The sequence below is a fragment of the Crinia signifera genome, chromosome 5, assembly GCF_055691185.1.
Source record: "Crinia signifera chromosome 5, ASM5569118v1, whole genome shotgun sequence".
NCBI lineage: Eukaryota > Metazoa > Chordata > Amphibia > Anura > Myobatrachidae > Crinia > Crinia signifera.
Window position 1 is genome coordinate 91045219 of NC_139221.1, and position 26008 is coordinate 91071226.

General features: G+C 45.1%; 1 protein-coding gene across 3 annotated transcripts in view; it reads left to right on the forward strand.

Moving 5' to 3' along the window:
* Positions 1-26008, forward strand: part of PRELID3A (PRELI domain containing 3A) — a 45892-nt gene that overhangs the window by 15690 nt on the left and 4194 nt on the right. Inside the window, exons 2-6 of one of the 3 annotated variants that reach the window (XM_083187676.1) lie at positions 7951-8110; positions 9941-10030; positions 10969-11039; positions 14256-14358; positions 17153-17240. In XM_083187676.1, coding sequence (XP_083043802.1) covers positions 7951-8110; positions 9941-10030; positions 10969-11039; positions 14256-14358; positions 17153-17206 — 478 coding nt within the window. In that variant the 3' untranslated portion in view covers positions 17207-17240. Of the gene's footprint in view, positions 1-7950; positions 8120-9940; positions 10031-10968; positions 11040-14255; positions 14359-17152; positions 17241-26008 lie in introns of all 3 variants that reach the window. The other 2 variants (XM_083187675.1, XM_083187677.1) reach the window with 2 other exon arrangements.

Here is a 26008-nt window from a genome sequence, read left to right on the forward strand (position 1 = left end):
TAATGTGCACAATATGCACAAAGAAATAGATCAATTGAGTATCGCCCCAAGATCTCCCCTCACTGTAGACTGGTATTCAATTGTTATATTGCGCCCAATCTCCACCCATTGAGCAGAAAACTATTTTTGACAAGTCCAGGTTTAGGAGACTTATTAAGTTTTCTTTCATGTAATACATGACTTGTTTTTAGTAAATCCCATTCTAAAAGTCAGTTGGCTTATATCGAAATATATTTCGTATAATTCCGGGCACTAACCAGACTTGTGGCCAAATCAATTTAATCCTGATGTGTGCAGAGAAGCAAAAACACATCTAAACATTAATTATGATCCCATAATCGTTGTAACCAGTTTCCATGAAATAAGTATGCATTAGATGTGCCAGATATGGGTGTTTCCTGGGGTGGTCATTGATTTGATGGTGCCGATTCTGCATTGATCCATTTTATCAGTGTGGACCCTTTATTGACCAATACTTGGTTGTACATGTTGATTGTATTTTAGGAAATTGACCAGGGCCCCCAAGTCACCTTTAGGGCCCCATTTCTAGATTGGGCATGATCAAGCATGTGATAATCAGTATCCGCCCCACTGCTCTCTTCTTGACGCTAAATAGATAGTGTGGGCCCAGTCCCATGGTACAGAGGCCACTGTATGACGCTGAGCACCCCAATCTTGAATAGTTTCCTTGACGATCACTGTTAGAGAAATTGCTTTTGCACTATGGATTCTTTCACTGTCAAATGAGAAAATTATCATTTAGTTCAGTATAGCTCAACATTTAGTATATCTCTTTAATCTCTATTCTTCCCAGGATGGAACAAATGTTGTGTGCTAAGTGTTGCTGTGTCCTGAATATAAAGCAGCTGACATCAGAACTTCTTGTATTCATGGCCATGCAAGTATGTAATAGGATAGAAATGTGCATGTGAATTGTAGTGGCAGGCTTAGCAGCTACTGTAACTAAGTTGTTTGTACTTGAATCAGAGGCGTAACTCTGGGAGGCAATGGAGTCATCCGCCGCCGGGCTCCTGCTCCCAAGGGGGCACCTCTCCTCATCTGCAAGTTTAAATCAGTTATTTGAAAGTCATCAATTTCACTTCTGTGGCTGACTCCTCCTCCTAACATCATTTTTGCAAGTGTCACACCCTGTTTTAGAACCCACGACCTATCTTACTAGAGACAGACACCTTACTGATTGAGCTTTTTAGGGGGCACCAATATTGATTTTGCCTCCGGGCAACTGGGACAAACTTCCGCCACTGACTTGAATATTGTGATTGAATATCCCCCTTTATCTCTCTCCAAGTTTGATATATATATCTCCCCAATATTTGACAAGCACACTTTGCTATTGAAAAAATGAAAATGCAAATATTTGTAATATTAGCAATGGCAACACATCTTAGTTCAGTACCCAACCATTCAAATATTTGTTGTCTGCTATGTTCAATACAATGCTATGTTCAATACAAGACAATTGAGTTACACATTATCAAGTAGATGTCCATGAAATTGATTAAATTATGCCATAGCTACAAAGGAGATAGATCAAAGCTTCTCTATTCTTGGTAGTGCTGTGGAACACCTCTCACTGGGGCAGATTTATTAAGCCTGAAGAAGAGATAAATTGGAGATAAAGTGGAGATAAAGTGAAATGAGATAAAGCACCAGCCAGTCCACTCCAAACTGTCATTTTCAAACACAGTTCATTGGCTGGTGCTTTTTCTCCTTTTACCTTATCTAGTGTGCCCGCTAGGCTGTTTTAGCGGGGCACTGCACCCTGCCCGATTTTTAAAGGGCAAAATGCGCCCTGCCCCTCTAGCAGCACTCCGCTAAAAGAGCCTGCTGCCTGTCCTGCCGGTGTGCCCCGGGAAACCCAGCGCCGCCTATGCAAAGCTGCTTTCAAAGACGCTCATCTGTTGGTAATACCAGCAGATGAGCGGTGTTCCCGGCGATGATGCAGGAGCACGCAGCAGTCCTCACCCCTCATCGCTGGGCCGTACACACTGGGCGGCTTTGAGCTGAAAGCCGCTCAAACTTGCTGTTTTGAGTGGCTTTCAGCTCAAAGTCACCCAGTGTGTATGGGCCTTTAAGCTCCATAGACACAGGGCCACTTTTTAAAAGATATTGCTAATTTTGGTCCTTCTGAGTGATATCTTTTAAAAAATTACTTAGTGTGTATGCTCAATATAGTTAGTGCTCCCGTGCATCGTTAATGACCCCCTCATCTGCGCTGCATGCTCAATGTTGACTATATCATCAACAAGGCATGCAAAATCTGCGGGGTTCTCCTATTTCATTAATTGGCTAAATTGTGGATTCACCTGCAGGAATGTTTTTGACCATTTTCGTGTTTATGAGCAAATATTCGTTTTCTCTCATCCATTTCCATATTTTAATTTCTCATCATCCTCTTAATGGATGCTGTTGCACTTACAGTATCAAATCAGGATTGTGCTGTAGTGTTGGTTCCATCGTCTGCCTACCTCTTAAGGCCCCCATACACTAGGGCGACTTGTCCTTAGGACAAGTCGCCCCCGACTTCCCCCTGAGCTTCCCCGGCTGCTCCCCGGGGGAGCTTGATTAGATTGGCACTTGATGTGCCATTTTTTACATGTGATAAATCGTCTCGATTTATCACATGGGAGCAGGGGGGGGGGCTACAGAGGTGGGAGCAGGGGGGCTGGGGACGCTGCGGGGACAGCGTCTGTGTCCCCCGCTGCTGGTAACGCTGCGGGGGACAGCGTCTGTGTCCCCCGCTGCTGGGGACGCTGCGGGGGACACAGGCGGCATAGAGCCGGGCAGGGGAGCCGGCGGGAGCTGTCAGTGCTAGAAAAAAAAAGCCTATACAATGAATGGGCAGCCTGTGATTGGCTGAGCGCTCTCTCAGCAAATTGCTGACTGGCTGAGAGAGCGCTCAGCCAATCACAGGCCGCCCATGCATTGTATGGGCTTTTTTTTTTATTCAATACTGACAGCTCCCGCCGGCTCCCCCTGCGCGGCTCTATGCCGCCTGTGTCCCCCGCAGCGTACCCAGCCCCTCCTGCTCCCTCTACCGCCTCGCCGCCCCACTAGGTCCCAAGTCGGGTGGTCGGACGTGCAGCAGGTCCGACCACCCGACGCAGATCCGATGCGCACTGGACCGCGCATCGGATCTGAGGGGACATCAAAACTAGACGATTTTGGTCCGATTTCGGCCAGATCCGACTGATCTGGCTGAAATCTGACCAAAATCGGCTAGTGTATGGGGGCCTTTACTTTACACATATGATCTGACATACCTTTTACAGAGCAGAAGCAGAAGTATACTTGAAGCCATATAAGACTAGAGGAGAGATGTACGAAGCCTTGAAAAGTGATAAAATGGAGAGTGATAAGCCACCAGACTATCAGTTACTTCCTCTCGTTTTTCAAACACAGTCTCTAACATGGCAGGTAGGAGCTGATTGGCTGGTGGTTGATCACTCTATATTGTATACATTTTCAAGCCTAGTACATCTGGCCCTAGCAGTTATACAGGAGGAGATACTTTCCCCTCATCAAAGCAACAGTCTAAATTAGACAAAGGCCTGTATTCAATGATGGTCACCACGGCCGGCGAGGGGGTTAAACAGCAAGGATCGCAGAGAACCAGCGATCCTTGCCGGACGCTTGCTCTATTCAATGTTCCGTGGAATCCTCGCTGTCACAGGATGGCGAGGATTCCCCCAAACAGCGATTCCCGCGGCTAATGAAGTGAATCAGCGGCATTTCACTGCGGGTTTCGCTGCTTCTGCAGCAAAATACAACGATTCCCCCTTGCTCCCAAAACGGAGCGAGGGGGAATCAGCGTATTAGGGGGGTCAGTTGAACACTGTGGGCACGATTGGTGACATCGAGCAGGTAGCCCTGCTCACTGTAACCGCTCGCCCCGGGCATTGAATACTTGCCACAGGGTGTAAACCACCATAATTGTACTACAGATTGAAACAGTTTGCTGGGGGGCATTGACAATTAAAAATAGGCTGCGGGCACTCCTCCATTTTGTTTTATGCCCACGCGCATCAATGAGACTTCGCTTTAGTGAACAAGAGATTTATCTCAGGGGTAGAGGTGGTGCATTTATTGTGTTTTTTGTTTCCAGAAAAAAAGATTTGTATTTATTTTTTACTGCAATATATAGCAGAAGCGGGCCGTGACCTATTTTGTCTGTGTTACATCCATTCCACACTATAAGCAAGCTTGGAGTGCGAATATATGTTTCTATAGTAATTTCTAGAAAACAAGAAATATGAGACATTTCAATGAATGACGCTGTTACTACAAATGTAGTACCCGGGACTCTGTATTGTCATTTCTATTCTTTTCTCCATGTGAACGTTTCCAGCTGGAGAAGATTTCAGCGCATTGTATGGGAAGCAATTAATGTGGGTGTTATGTATATGTTTGTTGTGTGCAAGCAAGGACAAATGGGCACATTTGTGCGAATACAAATACACTGCACACCCACATGTGAATGTCTCCTAGGTTAGCTGCATGTGACGATGATAACCAGTGGCGGTTTTTACCTATGAGCTGCAGGACCATAGGCGTGCGCACGGGGGGTGCCGGAGGTGCACAGGCACCTCCTAATGACGCCACCCCCGCATCCTTCCCCTTTCAGCGCAGCGCTGGCCGGATGCTGCCTGCCGCCCCATCTGCTCGGCAGCTGCAAATGTCCAGCAGCGTGAGCGCCTTCACCCTCTGCCCGGCAACGTTAGCTTCGTCCCTCCTACGCCCAGCACCTCCATACCCCCGCCACCCGGCAATGGCAGCTTCCCCTCACCGTCCGCCAGCGCGCCCAGCACCTCCTTCTCTCCCCTGCCCGGCAATGGCAGCCCCCCCCCCCTCCACCGCCCGTAAGCGGTAGCCTCCTTCTCTCCCCCGCCTGACAGCGGCAGCTTGGTCCCCACACACTCCGTCAGTGGCAGCTAGCTCTCCCCTCCCTCCGCAGGCTCCAGGCAGCTCCTGTGTATATAGCTCTATGGGGCCATTATAAGTGTGGCAATATGGGGCATTATGTGTGTGCCAATACACGGGGCATTATGCATGTGGCACTACAGGGGCATTATGTGTGTGGCACTATGGGGCACTATGTATGTGGCACTATTGGGGAATTGTGTGTGGCACTAAAGGGTCAGCACCATAGGCGTGCGCACGGGGGGTGCCAGGGGTGCACAGGCACCTCCTAATCACCCCCCGCACGATTGCCGGCATACGTCCTTATTCTTCTTTTTTTTTTTTTACTAAAGTCCGCTTACCCCTGCTGCGCCACGGACTTTGCACAGTGGTGTGGTGGTGGTGGGGGGGGGGGGGGATGTTGCGTGCGGGGGGGGGGGGGGGGGGGAGGTGGGGATCGGATCTCCATTTGGGATCCGCAACAGCACTGCTCCCCGAGTCCGTCACAGCCACCGGCGAAGTGCGGGCTGTGATGGCTGACTAGTATGCTGTCTGTGATTGTGCAGCCTGCGCCGGTCCTGCGCAGGCTGCAGTAAAGAGACCAGAGCCAGCCGTCCACCACAGCAATCCCCACCTCATCCTGCCCAGCTCCCGCAATGTTTCTATCACAAGGGGACCAGAAAAGATAAAGTAGGTGAAGTGGGACATGAGGAGGGGGTCAGAGAGGGAGATATAGTATGTATCCAGCCAGTCCCAGTGGGTCCAGTCCTCTGCCCCATTTATGCCGTGTTCACACTGTGTAATGGGCATCATGTGTGGCAAAATGTTTAATGAGCATCACAGTGTGAGGCGTAATGTGTAATGGGCATCAGGGTATGAAGCAAAATGTGTAATGGGCATCACGGTATGAAGCGCAATGTGTAATGGGCATCAGGGTATGAAGCGCAATGTGTAATGGGCATCGGGGTATGAAGCGCAGTGTGTAAAGGGCATCATGGTGTGAGGTGTAATGGGCACCATGGTGTGAGGTACAACGGTTAATGCTCATCACGGTGTGTGGCGTAATGTGTAATGGGCATTATGGTGTGTGCGCAATTTGTCATGGGCATTACAGTGTGTGGCCTGTAATTGGCATTACAGTGTTTAGTATAACGTGTATTGGACATTACAGTGTGTGGCGTAACATGTATTGGGCATTATGGCATTTAGTATACTAAGTACTGGATATGTGATATGTAATAGGAAGTACAGTGTAAATTTTTGGCGCGTGGCTTCGCCGTGCACTGTCCCTGTTGACCCTATTTAAGAAAAATTTGTCAAGCCCTGGCATAATGTGTAATGGGCATTATGGTGTGTGCAATTATGTGGCATGGGCATTACTGTGTGTGTCATTATGTATAATGGGCATTATGTTGGGTGGCATAATGTGTGATGGGCATTATGGTGTGTGGCATTATGTGTAATGGACATTATTGTACATGGCATGTGGCATTATGTGTAATGGGCATTACAGTATACATTTTTGCAGTGCTTTCGGCACACACTGTCCCTGTTACTAGTATGTGTTGTGTGTGTGTGTGTGTGTGTGTGTGTGTGTGTGTGTGTGTGTGTGTGTGTGTGTGTGTGTGTGTGGGGGGGGGGGGTGATTCATAAATAAGTCACCTTCTATTTACAGTAGTTTGTATTGATGCCCAGTAGGCGGTGATGGACACGCCCAGTAGGCGGTGATGGACACGCCCAGTAGGCGGTGGTTGGACAAGCCCCTCCAATGGTGCACCCCCTAAGAAAATGGTCTGCGCACGCCTATGTGCAGGACTGCAGCCCCTCAGGTAAAATCTGCCACTGTGTCACAAGGGTACAGCAAGAATAGCCCAGTCACACAGGAGCAGCATCTACACTATACTCTGTGAGCTGTATGTTTGCATACAGATTGCATTCAATACATGCAGCTCAATCAGCAAATAGGCGTTTAAGTGATATAGCTATAATACACAGCATACTCATACTTACTGTAGATGCCGCTGCAATGTGGCTGGGCTGCCCTCCTCTGTACCGGCTGCTCCCCTCCCTGCCAATGCCTTCTGCACTGCCGCGAGCCTGCACCATCCCACTACCAGCCCAACCTGCTGATCTTTTATCGTCGTCACACTCTCTGCCTTTTGGCTGGTGATGCTGCCTGTATCGCCAGGTCCCGCAGTATCGCCAGGTCCCGCAGCATCAAAGCACCAGACAACTTGCTCCTCCCCTAATGCCCCTTCCTATGCAGCACCCGGTTCGCCTGACCCCCTAGCTCCCCCCTATTTATGGCCCTGCTAAGAGACTGCACTGGTTTCAGTATGACTGGCAGTGACTTCCTATTAGAAGTCCTACCTGACAGTCACTCAAGCTAGTTCCATTTGGAGGTGTTCCCTCCCTCCGGGATGTGCACCGGGGATTATTAGTGAATCCCGCCCATGTACAGGGTGGAATACTGCATAGATGGGCTCATAATGAAATTTAGAGAGTCTCAATGCTGTCACTGTGGTCTCCCAGGCAACCAACTGTGATCTCAACAAAGCAGAGCAAGGTTCTCAGGGAAGGGGGCAGCATTGCTGTTCCCCACTCACGTCAAGGTTCAATAGCGGCTGCACCACCACATATGCACTATACACCAATATTATGTTGTAACCAAGGGCGTAAATACCATAGGTGCAAGGGGTGCAGCTGCTATGGGCCCCAGAGCTGAAGGGGGCCCATCTTTGCTGTCTAAGTAATATGTTTTACATACATTTATCACCATCAGTTAAATAGGGGGCCCTTACAAACTTTTGCTATGGGGCCTACAAATATCTAGTTACACCTCTGGTTGTAACCCTGATATTTTTTCTCAAAGTTTCCTGATCACAATATGTTCTTCAATAATTGTCTTCAATGTGGTGATCAGTAAGGAATCAATATCTGGAAAAGGAAAAGTGTGAGTAGTACACAATGTTCAATTAAATGTGGATCATTATATTATTTCTTGTGGTTTTTTTTTTTTTTTTCACATAGCCATCCATGGGATACAGTTATTAAGGCTGCCATGAGGAAATACCCTAATCCCATGAATCCTTGTGTAGTAGGGGTTGATGTTGTAGACCGGAATCTGGATACTCAAGGAAGACTACACAGCCATCGCCTCCTCAGCACGGAGTGGCGGCTGCCGAGCATTGTGAGGGCAGTAAGTACTCTGCATCCCCCCCTACGGATAATCATCCCAGTATTTTATTCCAGTCACTCCATCCCGCACAAACAGTGTTACTGATGTTGTGCTAAACGTAGGCCTGTTGGCATAGCATACTGTGTATGTTTACACAATGTCAATCAGTGTAGGCTGGCACAGCTGATGTAGGGGTATACACAAGTTGAGTGAGGGCATGTCAGTATAAATGTGGACTGTGCAAAGTCAGATGAATGTTTAAACGCACTTGTTTCACCCTTTGAGTGCCAACATATTTTTTTTTTTTATAAATTCACTTGGTACTCAAAGGGTTAAATGTATTTTTTTGCACCTAAAATAGGGTAGGCACAAGTATGCACTGATCATAATGATGAAGACTTGTAACAAATGCATACGTTTAGTGGGCGATCATACTGCTAAATGTTTATGGCCTCACATGTACATGTGTTCCATTTCATGAGCAGCATAGGCCAAATTTCCAACCAACTCTACACCAGGCCAGAGGACTTTATTCCAATACTAAATCAATTTCCATGCCCTCTTATTTCAAATAATTACTGTAAGACTTGACTTAACTTAATAATGATAGTTTTGCAGGATAGGAAGAAAAAGATTATTCTTTCAGTCAGACTAAAAACGTTGCCGTTTTGGCAGTAAAACTGCTGTTGATTTATATAATTAATGTAGTTATGGGGGAGCACAGGGGGTGTGTACCTTTGGCCTGACGACTGGATCACATTGGTAATGTGTCTTGTCTGTTTACTATCGCTGGCTACCATAGGCGAATCTAGAAATATGGTAATGGGTGGTCCCAGATCCAAATACTGAAGAAGGTTGGACCTTTGCACGGCGGAAAAGGGTGCGTGGCTTCATGAAAAGGAGGCGTGTCATCACAAAAAGGGGCGTGGTATTACACATTAGACCACACACCATAATGCCCATTACACATGTTAGCAAACTCCATAATACCCATTACACATAAAGCCACATGCCACACACCATAATGCCCATTACACATTGTGCCACACATCATGATTGCACATGCGCAGAAATACGCATGTGCAAAGCAAAAATATCGGCCCCATGCGAATGCACACAGCCTTGTGAACGGTCCAGAATAAGGTCCAATGTCCTGCTGCCAATGTGCTTCTATATATTACAGCGGCCTGCAATAGTGTATTACTAAGAAGTGTTACGGTGGTGGTGTAGGGGGTTGTTACATCTCAACTGTATAGGGCTGGGGGCAGTGCTTGTGGGATGGGGAAAGCCCCAGACTCACCAAAAGACTTAATTTGGCCCTGAAAGTATCATATATTTATAGTAGGAACACGTGAAAAGTAATCATGTGGACCTTGCTTATTAAGCTCACTGATCACTGAACATAAATCACATTAGTGTAACACAGTTTACAGTGGCGTTTGCACGCTTGGCTCACTGTAATGAATCGGACTACTAATCTGGGCTGCTACACTTTGAAATATTTTATTACAAACTGTGCAAATCACCAGTTATTATTATTATTACGTTTTTGGTTTTGTTATAAAATATAAAGGTGCTATACTGTAAATGTAAAAGTATCTATTTATTTATTACTGATAGTTAATATGTGACTGATAATTGGATATCCTGACAAAGGTGCAGCTGCAGACTCATGATGTAGCGAAAACAATAAAACGTACTAAACGGGATGAGAACACAGGGTGATGTCACCATGACCTGCACCCCGCCTATGATAAATCCGGACATGTCTAGTAATTTGGCTTAGGTTTAATAACATTTTATGTTTGCTGATCAGAACATGATCCCTGTGATTTGTTTCAGATTCTTGGGACCAGCAGAACGCTGACATACATTAAGGAACATTCAGTAGTGGATCCAGTACAGAAGAAAATGGTTTTATGTTCAACGAATGTGAGTGAGATGCTAACTTAATTATCAATAATGTTCTCTATTTATCAGCAGATTTTCAGGGTCCTCGAACAACATTAGTATATGGAACCACTATTGGATAAAATTGATCTCCCTTTTTATCTTCATTTCCAGATTTGTGGAACCCGTGTTAGTACACAGTAGCAGCTGATACTTGTGGTTCTACATTAACCAGAGAGCCACCTATATTATATTTTTACCATGCAAAGGAGGATCCAAAGTGCAGAGCTTGCTGCAATAAGATCAATGCAAGGCCTGCGCCCAACAACTTCATGCTGTTTTGCACCATTTGGCAAAATTACATTACAATGATTCAGCACTAAAAGTGTCTGTGCTGGACAGCATATTAATCCTTTGAGTTCCAACATTTCTGTAAGAGATGTTCAAAAAAATATCTGCTACAAATAATTGTGTCTCATATTTGTTATATAAATTCAAATAAAAATGTATAAAAAAAATATTCCTATATATGGTAAACATTACAGGTCATTATGATGACTAAAATTGTTGGTTTGGCAATTTTTACACCTATTTTGACAAATTCACTTGGCACTTAAAGGGTTAAATGGGGGTTTAGGTGTGGTTAAAGTCCCATAGGTTTCATCAACACCTATTGTCAGTAGAGCTCATGAATTTGCCTTGCAAATATATTTTTCAATTCCCTCAGAACAGTCCTATAGTCCCTTTTCAGTGTAAATTCAATTAGCCACAGGTAAATATGGCACAGCAATGGGAAGGTTATTCAGTTAAGTAGTCTTTTCTCGCACCTAAATCGGGGATTACCGTCAGGGCCGGTGTAAGGCTTCTCAGCCCCCTAGGCAAAACTTCAAATTACTCCCCCCTACCAACCCAAACCCCCCCCCCCCCCATTTTTTTTTTTTACATGTTAAATTAAATAGTTTCCTTTTTATTTATTTAAGATATCACTCACAAATTTGGTGTCTGTTGATGAAAGACTGGTTTACACGCCACATCATGAAAATCCAGATGAGTAAGTGACCTAAAATATTGATTAATATTGATAATACGTTATGATGAATTATGTAATGAGGTTACTTATCTGTCCTTTTTGGGCTAACTTGTCCCCTCTTGTGCTTAGTTATGTGTTGTTTCTTTATACTATAGTAAATGTAGTTTCAGAATCTAAGGTGAAAGTGCTTCCTGGTAAAAATAATAATAATTTGCAGATATTGTTTGTTTAATGGAGACTCACTTGGTTGGGGCTAATATTTTATCTATGAAGAAACCCTGAGTCGGTCACACACACCTTTATGTCTAAGGGGGTGTCTGTGTTGGTCCGCAGAACTGTTCCCTCATTGTAGGCCAGGTACAAATTGATCCATAGGGATGATAGCTATTTATTTACCACCACCATACTCTAATGTTGTTCCTAAAAAAAGTGCCTGGTTTCCTATCCCTTTTTCTGGACACCCCTGCCGTGTGCCTTGGAGATTTTATTAATGTCAACCCCGATGTTGACAGATTTAACAAGTCATTGCTGGGTCCAAGACCTAGTGTGGGCCAATATTCTGCATTAATGGAGGGCATGGGTTTGATGGATGTGTGGAGACTTAAAAAATCCCCAAACCAAACAATATTCATGTTTTTCCTCTCCCCACTCTGCCTTTTCTAGAATAGACTTGACCTGAACATCATGTAGCTTGATTTTGAGAACTCGCTCTGTGACATATGAAACTAGGGGTATATCAGACCATTCCCCTTTGGCATTGCAGCTCGATGTGGGAGGTCAAAGAGGACAACCCTTTTGGAAGCTGAATCCATATTGGCTTACTTGTAGGGGCTCGGGTTCTGAGTTGGCGTCCGCCTGGAACGAATTCTTAGAGATTAATAGGGGCACAGCCACTGTTACTGTGCTTTGGGATACATTTAAATCTATACGTAGCACCCTCACCTGACAGGTAGCTGTACTTAAATCCTACTACATAAAACAAGAAATAGATCTTGAGGCTTCTTGCAGATCCTTAGAAATTCAGTACTTGATGATGATGATGATGGTGTTGTTGAATCTAAAAAAGCCTGGTTGAAAGCTCAAACATTATGGACAAAATGCTTAACTGAGAAAGCTGGATCTAGAACGTTGTTTTCTAGCCACTAACAATATGCTATGGGTGATAGGCCAGGCAGCTACTTACCTAGGTTTGCGACTGCTGAAAAGCCCACAAACACTGTGGTTGAGTTAGTGGAATCTAATGGTATAGCACTTACCCTCACCTCTGATATCGCTGAGGAATTTCTCATTTATTATAAATACATTTACTCTTCCAAGCTATCGCATGATATTTCCGAAATACAAAAGTAACTATCTGATATATATGTGCCAATGTTAACATCAGAGGCGAAAAGTTATGTTGACTCTCCCCTCTCAACCATTGCGATAGAAACAGCTATTAAATCCTTCCAGGGAGATAAGCCATTGGACTGAGATCGCTACCAACAAGTTCAGTTGTTTGTATTACAAACAGATGAGCATCAGATGAGGATGGGAGGTAGGAGTAACTCTAAAGTCCTGAAATGTAGTTCTACGAATGGCACCTTCTGGCACCTGTTGTGGTCTTTTTTTCTCATTTTGGGATGTGGTTTTAAAGCTCATTATTTCTACGTGTGTTCCTATGTAGGCCTTTATCCCCCAGGTATAGTTATTGGCTGCTTTGGAGGAAGACATATTATACAGCATTATATAATTAATCTATGCACGCTGGCAAAGGTTTGGGTGGCCCGTTTGTGGGTGGCTCAGGAGGACCCCACCACAGAGGTATGGATCAAATTAGTTAACTAGGTGCCTGGTCATGAGGAGTTCACATATACAGTATATCGTTAGGTGGAAGGTAAATATCAAAATTTGATATAGGTGACTGGAATTCCCCTTTCATCTTTCCTCTGGGAGTTCTTAAATGATCCAATCTAGTTTCATGTACATTAGACATCTGCATTATACAGTATGTAGCGTTAGAAGTGTGACCAAGAGACCAACAACCATCTATTTGATGTTATAATATTTTTATCAGCAAGTACAATGTCACTTAATGTAATATTCTGTATGGATACGGCATTGTTTTATGTTTCTATGTGTTTTTATGTATAAATAGTATGTATTTTCCTATATATAAAACTCAATAAAAATCTATTGAATTAAAAAAATTATAATAATTTGTAGGATTTTGTTTGGTACTTGTTTCCTAGCACGGCCACAATCTTGTGGATCGTGTACCTTTAAGTTAAGGTACACGATCCACACGATGGACCCGATTTCCTTTGAAATCAGGTCCATTTTGCCGGCAAAGGTACAATATCGGGGGCATCGCGTCGGTCGGGACCATTAACATTGGTCCCGACGCGACCGACGCGATGCCCCCGATTTCCCCATAGGCTTCAATGTTAAAATATTTTTTAACATTGAAATCGTGAGGATCGCGTCAGTCTTGTGCCATTATAATGGCACAAGATGAGATGGACTTGATTAAGTCCATCTCACCTTTAAAAAAATGTGAAAAATGTGAAATGGGCCAATATGACCCATTTCACATTATAGATGTCCCCGTCGTCACCCCACGATAGACGCCAACCCGAAGCGTGGCGAGCGCAGTGAGCCCGCGAGGGGCGGCGGTGCGCGTCCTCCGACCTTTTCATTCCCCTTCTATCCACGTCGGCGTGGAGTTGAGAATAGAATAGTGTGGCGAGCGCAGCGAGCCACCGAGCCCGAAGCATGGCGAGCGCAGCAAGCCCCGCGAGGGGACGCGTATAACTTCACAGGTATACGCGTCCGCTCGCCACGCTTCGGGCTCGCCACACTATTCTATTCTCAACTCCACGCCGACGTGGATAGTAGGGGAATAAAAAGGTCGGAGGACGCGCACCGCTGCGCTCGCCACGCTTCGGGTTGGCGTCTATCGTGGGGTGGGGTTACGTTGTTAAATTTGGGGGTGTAGGGAATATTTTACATTGAATCCAATGTCAAATCGGGTCCCAGGGACCCGATTTACATTTCATTTAAACAAAAAATCGGGTCGAAAATCGGGTCGGTCGCATCGCATGCGACCAAATCGCATGCGATGCGATCGACCCGATTTTTCCGACACGACCACCCCGATGTAAATCGGTGTGGCCGTGCTAGGAAACAAGTACCTTTTGTTTTTACTAAATCCTTTTAAACAGTGAATATTCATTTGCAAACGGTTTCTCATTACAGGACAGTACTGACCCAAGAAGCCATAATTACAGTAAAAGGCGTCAGCCTAAGCAGTTACTTGGAAGGATTAATGGCTAACACAATTTCATCAAATGCTAGGAAGGTATGATGTGTGTGTTACCTTACATGCAGCATAAAGACTGGAATATAATTGGTTTTTCCCAAAGTTCATTTTATTACTGTATAGAGCATAAGGCATACTGCGCCAGTTAGTGCACTGTGCTCCATACAACACAAAGGGGGCAAGGTAAGAAGAGGTGGAAGGGGCCAAATGGGATATAACTAGCGTTATTTGACTCTTACATTGGATATCAGTAAGTGTGAAAGCAGATAACATAGAGAAAATTACTTTCCTCGACATTATCTAAAAATACCTAAAGATTTCACTGTGGCCATACTATTGTATGGTGGTGGAACATCAGAATCAGTATCAGAATCACTTTATTGGCCATGTATACTCTCGTATACAAGGAATTTTTTGTGGATACAGTGCAGCTTCAAGCATGGTACAAGAGGGATAACAGGACATACATACATTGCATCAGTTGCGCATACAAATGACAATTCACATGTTAGGATTTGCAAGGTTAGATAGAGCAGTTAGGTTTTTAGATTAGCAGTATCTTAGATTACATTGTTCAATAGCTGAATAGCTATCGGGAAGAAGCTTTTTGCAGTTCTTGATGACTTGGCAGGAATGGACCTGAAGCATCTACCTGATGGGAGAATATCAAACAAGCTATGGCCAGGGTGGAGTTTGTCCGCCACGATCTTCCCAGCTCGCTTCTTGACCCTACTTAAGTATTGTTCCCTTACAGGGAGGAGGTCCGTCCCAATAATCTTCTCTGCTGTCCTCACCACTCTTTGCAGTCTTCGTTTGTCAGATTCATTGGCCCCTCCACGATAGCAGTGTAAAAGAGTGTAAAGTAATTCAGATGTTATCAAAAAGTATAAGCGTCATTGTAACTTATTGGCAGGATTACCTGCGGCACCTTCAGTGGGGTCCGATTGCACATTAGAGATGGTTGTGCGATGTCACGTGTGCACAGTGGTGCTGGCTATGAGGTAAGACCCAGCATTAGGCTGTTGTGCTGTGAGTCTGTCAGGGGTAACCGAGGGGAGGTGTGTGTGTTCTTTCCCCTACACTGGATGCTGAGATGTTAATAAATCTCAGCGTTATTGTTTCTTGCTGAAGCTCGATAAGAGGCTAAACAGAAAGAGCTATAACACCACATTAGGTGAGCCTATAGTAGATCTTCCCCAAGGTGCTTTCCAAGTCTTTTTACAAAATGTGATAAAAGAGTATTTATTAACAGTTATTTATATAGCGCACACATATTCCGCAGCGCGTTACAGAGAATATTTAAACATTCAGTCCCTGCCCCAGTGGAGCTTACAATCTATATTCCCTACCACATGTACATGCACACACAGTCATTCTAGGGTTCATTTTGTTTTGGAGCCAATGAACCTGTTTTGGGATTGTGGGAGGAATCCAGAGTACCCAGAGGAAACTCACGCAAGCACAGGAAGAATATACAAACTCCACACAGTTAGAGCCATGGTGGGAATCGTACCCATGACCTCAGTGCTGTGAGGCAGTAATACTAACCATTACACCGTCTGTGCTGCCCAATTGGAAGAAGAAAGACTGTTGATGTTGATTTATGTCAAACTACTATTGATTTGGAAGTATCTTCTAAATGTAATATATTATTGGGGGAACTGCCCCTTGCGATGATTGCTGGTCTCTGGACTTCCAGGCCTATGACTATGTCTGCGCAAAAGGACGCAACCGATGCAGGGGATGCTGGAAAGGATCCTCTGACAGGGAGGGATCCTCTGGAAAGAAGCTCATAGGCCTCTATAGGGTAACATCTCCCCAGGAATCTGGGGCTTAGTACATTCTTAGTATCTGCATTTTCCCCTTAGTACATTCAACCAATAGTATTCTCTATAGTGGTCTCTAGGCAACCACACGTCTGCAGCTCACACTATTACAGTATTGTAGACTGGTTTCCTTAGTATCTGCCACAAATGAACATAATAGTCAAAGTTAACAATTTTAAGTTTATTACATTTCTGTCAGGGGCCTCTGGGTTAATGGCAGACAGTGGCCTCTGGGCTTCAACCTCGAAGGGGGCCATATGACCCTCTCCATTGCTCCAGGTTCTGCCTCATGCGCCCCAGAGCAGGAAAAAGCAGGGAGCCTGGGGGCATGTGCCACAGTCCTCTTTCTACCTGTGTGGGTGGTAGAAGTAAATGTGGAGGGTGAATATTCTGCAGGATCCCTCTCACAGTAGCTGGGAGAGACTTCTTCGCCTGAGCGCATGAATGCCCAAGAGCCCAAACCTCAACCTCACAGATTGAGCCGGCAGCGGGAGCATGTGGGCAGCCAGAGAATGGGGACAGCAGGTGAGCAGCAGCAGCAGTGGTGAGTATTTCTGGGGCAGAACAAACCTGTCCTGGGAGGTTTGTCCTGTCCAGAAAAAAACACCACTGAAGGGTTTAACCATCTGGATTGAAACATGGGTAACCTTAAAACCTGGACTCACGCATAGATGGTCTTAAACAACTGGACTGAAATTGAGTTTGAGGAACTCTGCTTTACTGTATGAGGCCCTCAAGAGGACACTACAAATGTTGGTATTGGAATTGTCATCTAACCTTAATGTCTTTTTCTCTATCATCTTTATACTAATGTTATTTTACTTAGCTGTTACATTACACTAAGGTTATACAGTATATGAGTAATATTTACAATGTGTGTGTGTGTATGGCAGTGTGGATATGTGTGGTTTCTTAAATAACCATAGTACTGCATATGTTTGTTCTCCAATATAGTCTTTTCATATTTACACACTGAAACATGTTCTGTATGTTCTGTATTACTCTAGGGGTGGGATGCAATTGAATGGATCATTCAAAATTCTGAGAGCACAGTAAGCTAACAGTGTCTGCCTCTGATGTTTATACTAACTAGAGGTAGCTATACAACTCTTATTTGCATTATATCTGCATTATCTCTGCATATCCTGTGAATGTTTGCGTGTAAAGCCGTATCATGTTAATCTTTGTTAAATAAAAATATGCAAAAAACAGAAACAATGCATGTGATGACAATTGTGTGGTGCAATTACAGTATAGAGTAGAAGAATACAACCGCACATGCAGGTTACATGGTGTCATTTGGGCATATTTCAGTCAAAATAATATTGGCAGTTTGGTTCATATAATTGGTTCTGTAATAGAGAACATCAGGGGGTACATTTAGTAAAGATTGTTTTTTAAAAACTGTCTGTTCTTTGAAAATCTGGCTTGTTTTGTGTTTATTACTATTGGTTCTTTAAAGCCAGGACTCAAAAGTATTGAGCTGTAGGTGTTCGGTTGAAAAGTGCAGATCAATCACAAAATGCAATGTTAGTTTGTTACTAACTTTTATTTTCTTGTGTAAAGAAAAACATTGCTTCCTATTCATACATCTGTCGGTATGATCAGGTGTTCTAAGGAACATTGACATACAGTATGCCTATGAAAGTTACTTCCTGAAAGAAAATGTATTATAAAATGCATAAAAGTATCTCTTTGGGTGGCTGTTGGTGATTAAGAACGCCTTATATAAGGGATGCTTCCTCAAGAGGCTGTTGCTTGTGAATCCCAAAGGCTCTACAGTACTGAAACTACAGGGTGTAGTCACACTCAGATTATCAATGGAGCAGCTCCAGGCCTTCGTATATAAATAGGCAGGCCATAAATCATAAGTTAAAATTGAATTTCTATTTTCCTCACAAAATTATGCAGAATTTACATAATTTACATATTTAGGGGGACACTGGGGGCATGTGCATTAGTGTATGGGTTCTACATGCCTACATGGTATTGCCCTCACCTTCTCCACTTCTAATAGGCCCTTGAAAATTGTAGCTCCAGGCCCATGAGGCCCGTAATCTAGCCCTGCATGTGCAGCTACAACAGAGCCTTGACATTAGTGGGAGGGGGTTCCAGGGGGAAGCAGAGCCAGCTCTTCTCTCAAAACAGCATAGTTATGTCCTCTTCTGAGCATAGAGATCAGTCTAGCACCAAAGGTTTCCTGATAGGAGCTTGCATCATTATTTTGTGTCGTCATTAACATTTAGATGACCAGATTGGCAAAGTGTTGCTTTTGTCCATTAATGGTCTGCCAACAGCCCACTGATCCTTCTTTTATGGCTCTGAGACACATGCTCCTGATCTGACTTTTTCTTTGATTTGTAATAAGAAGGGAATAAGACCTACCGGGTATAGCCAGCTCCTGTATCACATGACCGCCTCTGCACAAGCTGGGTGATCTTGCTGTACAATAAGCCAGAAGAAGATGAATTGCAGTGTATTCTGTTCCATACAGTGCATCGGAAAAATATTCACAGCTCTTCACTTTACACTTCACTCTACACACAATACTCCATAATGACAACATGAAAAAAAAATTATAGGTAGATTTTTGCTAATTTATTAACTATACAAAACTAAGAAATCACATGTACATATGTATTCACAGCCTTTGCTATTAAGCTCAAAATTGAGCTCAGGTGCATCCTGTTTCCACTGATCACCCTTGAGATGTTCCTACAGCTTAATTTGAGTCCACCCATTCAGTTGATTGGACATAGTTTGGAAGGGCACACACCTGTCTATAATAGGTCCCACACTTGACAGTGTACTGTATGTCAGAGCATAAACAAAGCATGAAGTCAAAACAATTGTCTGTAGACCCCAGAGACAGGATTGTCTTGAGTCACAAATCTGGGGAAAGGTACAGAAAAGATCTGCTGTTTTGAAGGTCCCAGTGAGCACAGTGGCATCCATCATCTGTAAATGGAAGAAATTTGAAACCACCAGGACTCTTCCTAGAGCTGGCCAGCCATCTAAACTGAGCGATTGCCGGAGGAGGACCCTATTCATGGAGGTGACCAAGAACCCAATGGTCACTCGGTTAGTGCTAGAGCATTCCTCTGTGGAGATAGGAGAACCTTCCAGAAGGACAACCATCTCTGCAGCAATCCATAAATCAGGCCTGTATGGTAGAGTGGCCAGACGGAAGCCACTGCTCAGTAAAACGCACATGGCAGCCCGCCTGGAGTTTGCTAAAATGCACCTGAAGGACTCTTTAGACCATGAGAAAAAAAAGATTGAACACTTTGGTGGGAATGCCAGGCATTTGAGTAGTTCGGGGGCATGTTAAGGGCATATGGGGATCTCATAATATCATGATGGTGAACTTTAGAACACATACAGACAAAGGAGGGCTTCTGGTGATCTGAGGGCATCTGGGGCAGTTTATGTCCGGTGACAGTCTCAGATCACTTTGAGACATTTACTGCCAAATGGGATCCAGGGGGCATGTGGATATATTTTGGCACAAGCAGGAGTCCTGAGTATCATATTGTGGAATTTTGGACCATATGGACACATTTTTTGGAAGGATTGATGTGGATTTGACTTTTTACAATCTTGAAATGAAGGGTAAAGTGTTGCCCTTTCGGTACATCAGGTAGCCCATCTGTGGTTTAGCCTCTCCCACATCAAACTTGCCTAGACATGCACACAGGGTTTTACTGAGCTGCATTTATTACTGTTCTACAGGTAACTGTGTAGGTTAGGTGGTGTAACACAAACCAGCCAATAAGATGTTTGCTTTCATTTTTGAACCTGTCTTACGGCAAATGCAGAATATGATTAATTGCTATGGGCAACACCTGTTATCGGTAGAACAGTTTTAATAAATGTATCCCTCTGTGTTGCTGTTAATATTCTAATGCTTTGATTTGCTACAGTTCTAGCCCGCTCTACTTAAGTGATGCACGTCTGTGTGTAACCAGTTTTGAAGAATAAATACAGTAGTGCCTAGACCTAGTCAGACATATATAATATCATTATTTTCGGTACTCTTTACCTAGAAGGGCGCCCATCGCGGGCATTGCATGCACTAAAAAATCGCGATGCCTGCGATTTCCCATAGGGAACAATGTTAAATGTCTCAATTGACCCGATTTTCCTGTTCAATGCCTCAATTGACCCGATTTTTCCATAGGAAACAATGTTAAATGGGCCACAGAGGCCAAATAGGCACCCTAAAGTATGAAATGGCCACCCCAATTGTTAACGCCACCCCACGATCAACGTGAACCCGAAGCGTGGCGAGCGCAGCGAGCCTGCGAGGGGCGGCAGTACGCGTCCTACGACCTTTTCATACCCCCACTATCCACGTCGGCGTGAAGTTGAGAATAGAAAGTGTGGCGAGCGCAGCGAGACACCGTGCCCGAAGCACGGCGAGCGCAGCGAGCCCCGCAAGGGGACGCGGATACCTTCACAGGTATCCGCGTCCCCTTGTGGGCTTCACAGCTGTCCGCGTCCCCTCGCAGGGCTCGCCACGCTTCGGGCTTGGTGGCTCACTGCGCTCGCCACACTTTCTATTCTCAACTCCACGCCGATGTGGATAGTGGGGGTATGAAAAGGTCGTAGGACGCGTACCGCCGCCCCTCGCGGGCTCGCCACGCTTCGGGTTCACGTTGATCGTGGGGTGGCGTTAACAATTGTGGGGGCCATTTCACACTTCAGGGTGCCTATTTGGCCTCTGTGGGCCATTTAACATTGTTTCCTATGGAAAAATCGGGTCAATTGAGGCATTGAACAGGAAAATCGGGTCAATTGAGACATTTAACATTGTTCCCTATGGGAAATCGCGGGCATCGCGTCGGTCGCATCACACCCGATTTTTTTGTGCATGCGATGCCCGCGATTTTTTACTAACGATGCCCACGATCAAAATCGTGGGCGCCGTTCTAAGTAAAGAGTACCTTATTTTCTTTTAAGTAATGCAACTGGTTTATTATTGTCCTAAAGGATGTAAATGTTTTCGTACATGCTGATGTACATGAATTAGATATTTTGGTTCCCTGGCTGTGGGTGAAGAGGTGTGACAAAGCTGATCTGTCCCATACAATGATGAAGTGGCGCCAACCCCTTTGTACAAACTGACAGAGCCACTGCTATCCAGGTGTCACTGCCAAATACAGTGTGACGTTAATGGCTGCAGTGATTAAACACAATTATTTTTTTATACTGTTTATTAAAGAGTTTCTTACAGTATTACATAATAAAAGGCTTTTCACAATTATTATATAGTATAACTCACCAGTTCTAGATGTAGGAGAGCACTGGAGAAGCTGCACCTGCAGCAGGAGTTCTCCTCCATCAGAACAGCCATGCACAGACTTGGAGCTGTCCGTCTTGATCACTAACTGAAAGTATAGTCCCTGCACTCTGTACAGGCAGCTGAGCGCACCAGCAAGATGTATTGTTAACACTGTGCCGGATTATATTCTCTAATAGCCGCCTGCTGCAAGATACAGCGCTCAGAAGCTTTATGATGGCCCACAACTTCTCTGAAACCTGCATACAGGTTACCCTACAAAGGGAGGAGGGACACATTTATTTTCTAGAAATCTTGCTGAAAATTTAAAATCCAATATAGTTCAGTCCTTGTATCAAAAAAGTTTGGGAACCCCTGGCTTAGGGCATTAATTCCTGGAGCTACAACCAAGGCTGCAGCTAACTGAATCTAGCCTTTAGAATTAAAAATATTTGTTGGTATATAAACAGAACAGTGTGGAGTTTGTTCGTGATTCATTTCGAATCCTTATTATCTGCATTTCTTTCCATTTAAATTGGTCTTGAGACTTTTTGCTGATATTAATGTCTGGTCTTGGGAACGTAAATGTTTTTTTTTTGTGATGTAGGTGCCATCATATCAAGTTTCTTAAAGATGTGGACAGGTAACTCAAAGTACTGGCCAGATCTACTCACCCTGACCAATCAGTGGGCTTCAGTGCAGTAGGATGACATACAGTACTGCACATTGCTTTGCAAAATGATGCAGATAGACAATTAAACTATAATGCGATAGCTGGATCTTTGTATTTAAAGTCTTTATTATTGCATTTTTTTAATATCCAATCCTAGACTGTTCCACTGATACAACCACACGTATCACTCTACTTACATTATTGCTTTATTGAGCTGAGGGTGCTGATTGGAGGACTCATCAGCTGTTTGGCAGTTTTTTCAACTTTAACCTGCTATTCTAGCAGGAGGGAAAGCAACTCACAAATACCAGATGGTAGCAGGGGCGGATTGGGAATTAAAACCAGCCCGGGAAATATCTCGAAGCAGCCCTAATGGGGGGGGGGTCAGTGGTGTTGCATGCCGAAGGCGCGCCAATTTTTTGGGGGGTGTGGCCTATCAGTATGGGGCGTGGACTATTTCGCCAAGGCCCATTATACATATACCTCACACTGTGATGCCATTATACCTATGCCGCACACCCTGATGCTATTATACATATGATGTACACCCTGATGCCATTATACCCATGCCACACACCGTGATGCCATTATACATATGCCACACACCTTGAAGCCAATATACATATGCCACACACCCTGATGCCATTATACATATGCCACACACCTTGATGCCATTATACATATGCCGCACACCGTGATGCCCATTATACATATGCCACACACCGTGATGCCCTGCTTCTGAGGGTCGAGAGGAGTGCCGGACATCCACCTATATACTGTATAAATATATATATATGAAACACAGTGTGTGGCACTCGGATCAAATAAAGCAACTTCAGTCAGATGGCTTCAAGATATAGCAACGTTTCATTCACAGTTGAATTTCGTCAGGTTATATCCTGACGAAATTCAACTGTGAATGAAACGTTGCTATATCTTGAAGCCATCTGACTGAAGTTGCTTTATTTGAACCGAGTGCCACACACTGTGTTTCCTATCTGACCCTGTATTCGTGAAGGCACATGATTCTATTGGCCGAAAGGCGGCCAATCAGGAGCCGAGAAAGTCGGCTCCTGATTGGCCGCCTAGCCAAAAGACCAGGACTACGGCGGATCAAGACGACAGATCTTCACAGGAGGACCTGGGTTAGTTGGATTTCCTTCCACAGGTCCCCCATGGATTTCTTCGGACCCGGATGGATGCCGACATGGACATCGACATGGAGCCAAATGCCGACATGGATCTGGACCAGGACAGGACACCGGACCAAGACCCAGGGACCTACCTACGGGTTCAAGATAGGTAAGTATCAGTATGTATGGGCTTTGGATGTATTAATGTTTTATTTTTATTTTGTGTCAGTGTGTGTTTATTTGACTATTTTTTAACTGTGGAACTACAAGTGCCAGCGGCCCTTTAATGCCCCGCAGGCTGGAACTTGTGGTTCTCCAAGTCCCAGCTTGTGGGGGAGGCTTGCTGGGACTCATAGTTCCACAGTAAAAGACAATAGTTTTTATTCTATTTTTTGACACTTCAATCAGCCCGGTGACCACCGCACAGGGTCACCGGGGACAGCACCAGGCTTCAGCCTGGTCAGGTAAGTCCTGGAGGGGGGGGACCCCTTTATTGGGGGGGTCCCCACTTCCTCAGGGCCCCTGGCCAGGCTGACTGGTCAGTAGGGTGATGTTTTGGCCACGGGATCTTATCTAATAAGTGTCCCCCGGCTGTGACATTACCCTGCTGGCTGGTTTGGCCTGGGGCTGGTTCTTGAAATACGGGGGACCCCTACTCATTTTGTCCCCCATATTTTGGGAACCAGCCCCGGACCAGGAGCCTGGGGCTGGTTTTAAAAAATTGGGGAACACCTATTTGTCGGGTTTCCTGATGTTTTATTACCGCCCCGGCTCTTTCAGCCTGGTGCTGGTTTCGGCTGTGGGGGGGACCCCAAACTGATTTTAATTTACTTTTTTTCTATTTTTTTTTTTACACCTTGCAGCCTGCACGGATCTGACTGATCCGTTCAGACTGCCTGTAGGAATTCGTATTAGCGGCCGTATATACTGCCATTAATACAAATTAATACGACATCGGAGGGTTACAAAGCAGTCGTATTTGACTGCTTTGTAAATTCCCCTCCGGAACACGACTTTGCATACGATATATGCAGTCGTATTCATTCATAGCAAGAATACGAATACAATTTTTTGTATTCGTATTCTTAGTAAATTTCCCCCATAATATCCACAGTAGTAGCACTGCTTATACATATAATGCCCAGAGTACTAGAACCCTTACACTTACACTTACATGTCCACAGTAGTGCTGTGGTTTACACATAATGCCCTCTGTTGGCCACAGTAGCAGTGTTTTTATACATAATCCCCACTGTTGGCCACAGTAGTAGACAGTAGTAGTGCTGTGTAACGCCCGCACCAGTTGTGGACAGTAGTAGTGCTGCATAATGCCCGCACCAGTTTCTGACAATAGTAGCGCTGCAAAATGCCCACACCAGTTGCTGACAATAGTAGCACTGCGTAACACTCTCACCAGTTGCCGACTCTAGTAGTGCTGCGTAACACTCGCACCAGTTGCCAACAGTAGTAGCACTGCTTAATAACCTCACCAGTTGCTGACAGTAGTAAAGCTGCATAATGCCCAAACCAGTTATTGACAGTACTAGCCCTGGGTAACAGTTGCCAACAGTAGTGACACTGCGTAACGCCCTCACCAGTTGCCGACAGTAGTATCCCTGCGTAATGCCCACACCAGTTACCGACAGTAGTGACACTGCATAACGCCCTCACCAGTTGCCGACAGTAGTGACACTGCGTAACCCCCTCACCAGTTGCTGACAGTAGTATCCTTGCGTAATGCCCACACCAGTTGCCGACAGTAGTGACACTGCATAATGCCCTCACCAGTTGCCGACAGTAGTGACACTGCATAATGCCCTCACCAGTTGCAGATAGTAGTATCCCTTCGTAATGTCCACACCATTTGCCGACAATAGTGACACTGCGTAATGACCATACCAGTTGCCAACAGTAGTAACACTGCGTAACGCCCTCACCAGTTGCCGACAGTAGTATCCCTGCGTAATGCCCACACCAGTTGCCGACAATAGTGACACTGCATAATGCCCTCACCAGTTGCGGACAGTAGTGACACTGCATAATGCCCACACCAGTTGCCGACAGTAGTGACACTGCGTAATGCCCTCACCAGATGCCGACAGTAGTGACACTGCGTAATGCCCACAACAGTTGCCGACAGTAGTGACACTGCATAATGCCCACAACAGTTGCCGACAGTAGTGAAACTGCATAATGCCCACAACAGTTGCCGACAGTAGTGACACTGCGTAACGCTCTCACCAGTTGCCGTGCTGCATAATGCCGGCACCAATGTAGTGTAGTGCCAGCACCACCACTTTATTTACCTTAAAGGCTGGCTGGCTGGCAGTGGATCTACTTCTTCTTCCTTTCATTAACTGTGCTGAGTGCTCCCGTGTAGCTCCGCCTCCTTCCACAATCTGCTGTCATGACTGATGACTGTCATGATGAGTGATGAGTGACATTATAGGGGGTTGGGAGACAGACGGGAGCTCGGCTCGGCGCTGCTGTCTCTAATGCAGTCAGTGTGACTGTGAACTGGCAGCCGGCAGCCACAGAGACTGACTGAGGGCAGCAGCGGCAGGGATATACAGCTGGCCACTCCCTGCTCCATCCTCACACAGACGGCCGGTGGCAGAACAGAGACAGAACCGCGGGAGCAGCTGCGTGCTGCCTGACATGCGCACCAGCCCTCCCGCGGACATTTTTACTCCAGTAAGAGCCGTTGCTGGCCGCAGACGCAGCCATTTTTGTTTTGGGCAAAGTCCGCGGCCAAGCCAGGGGAGGTGAGCAGCCC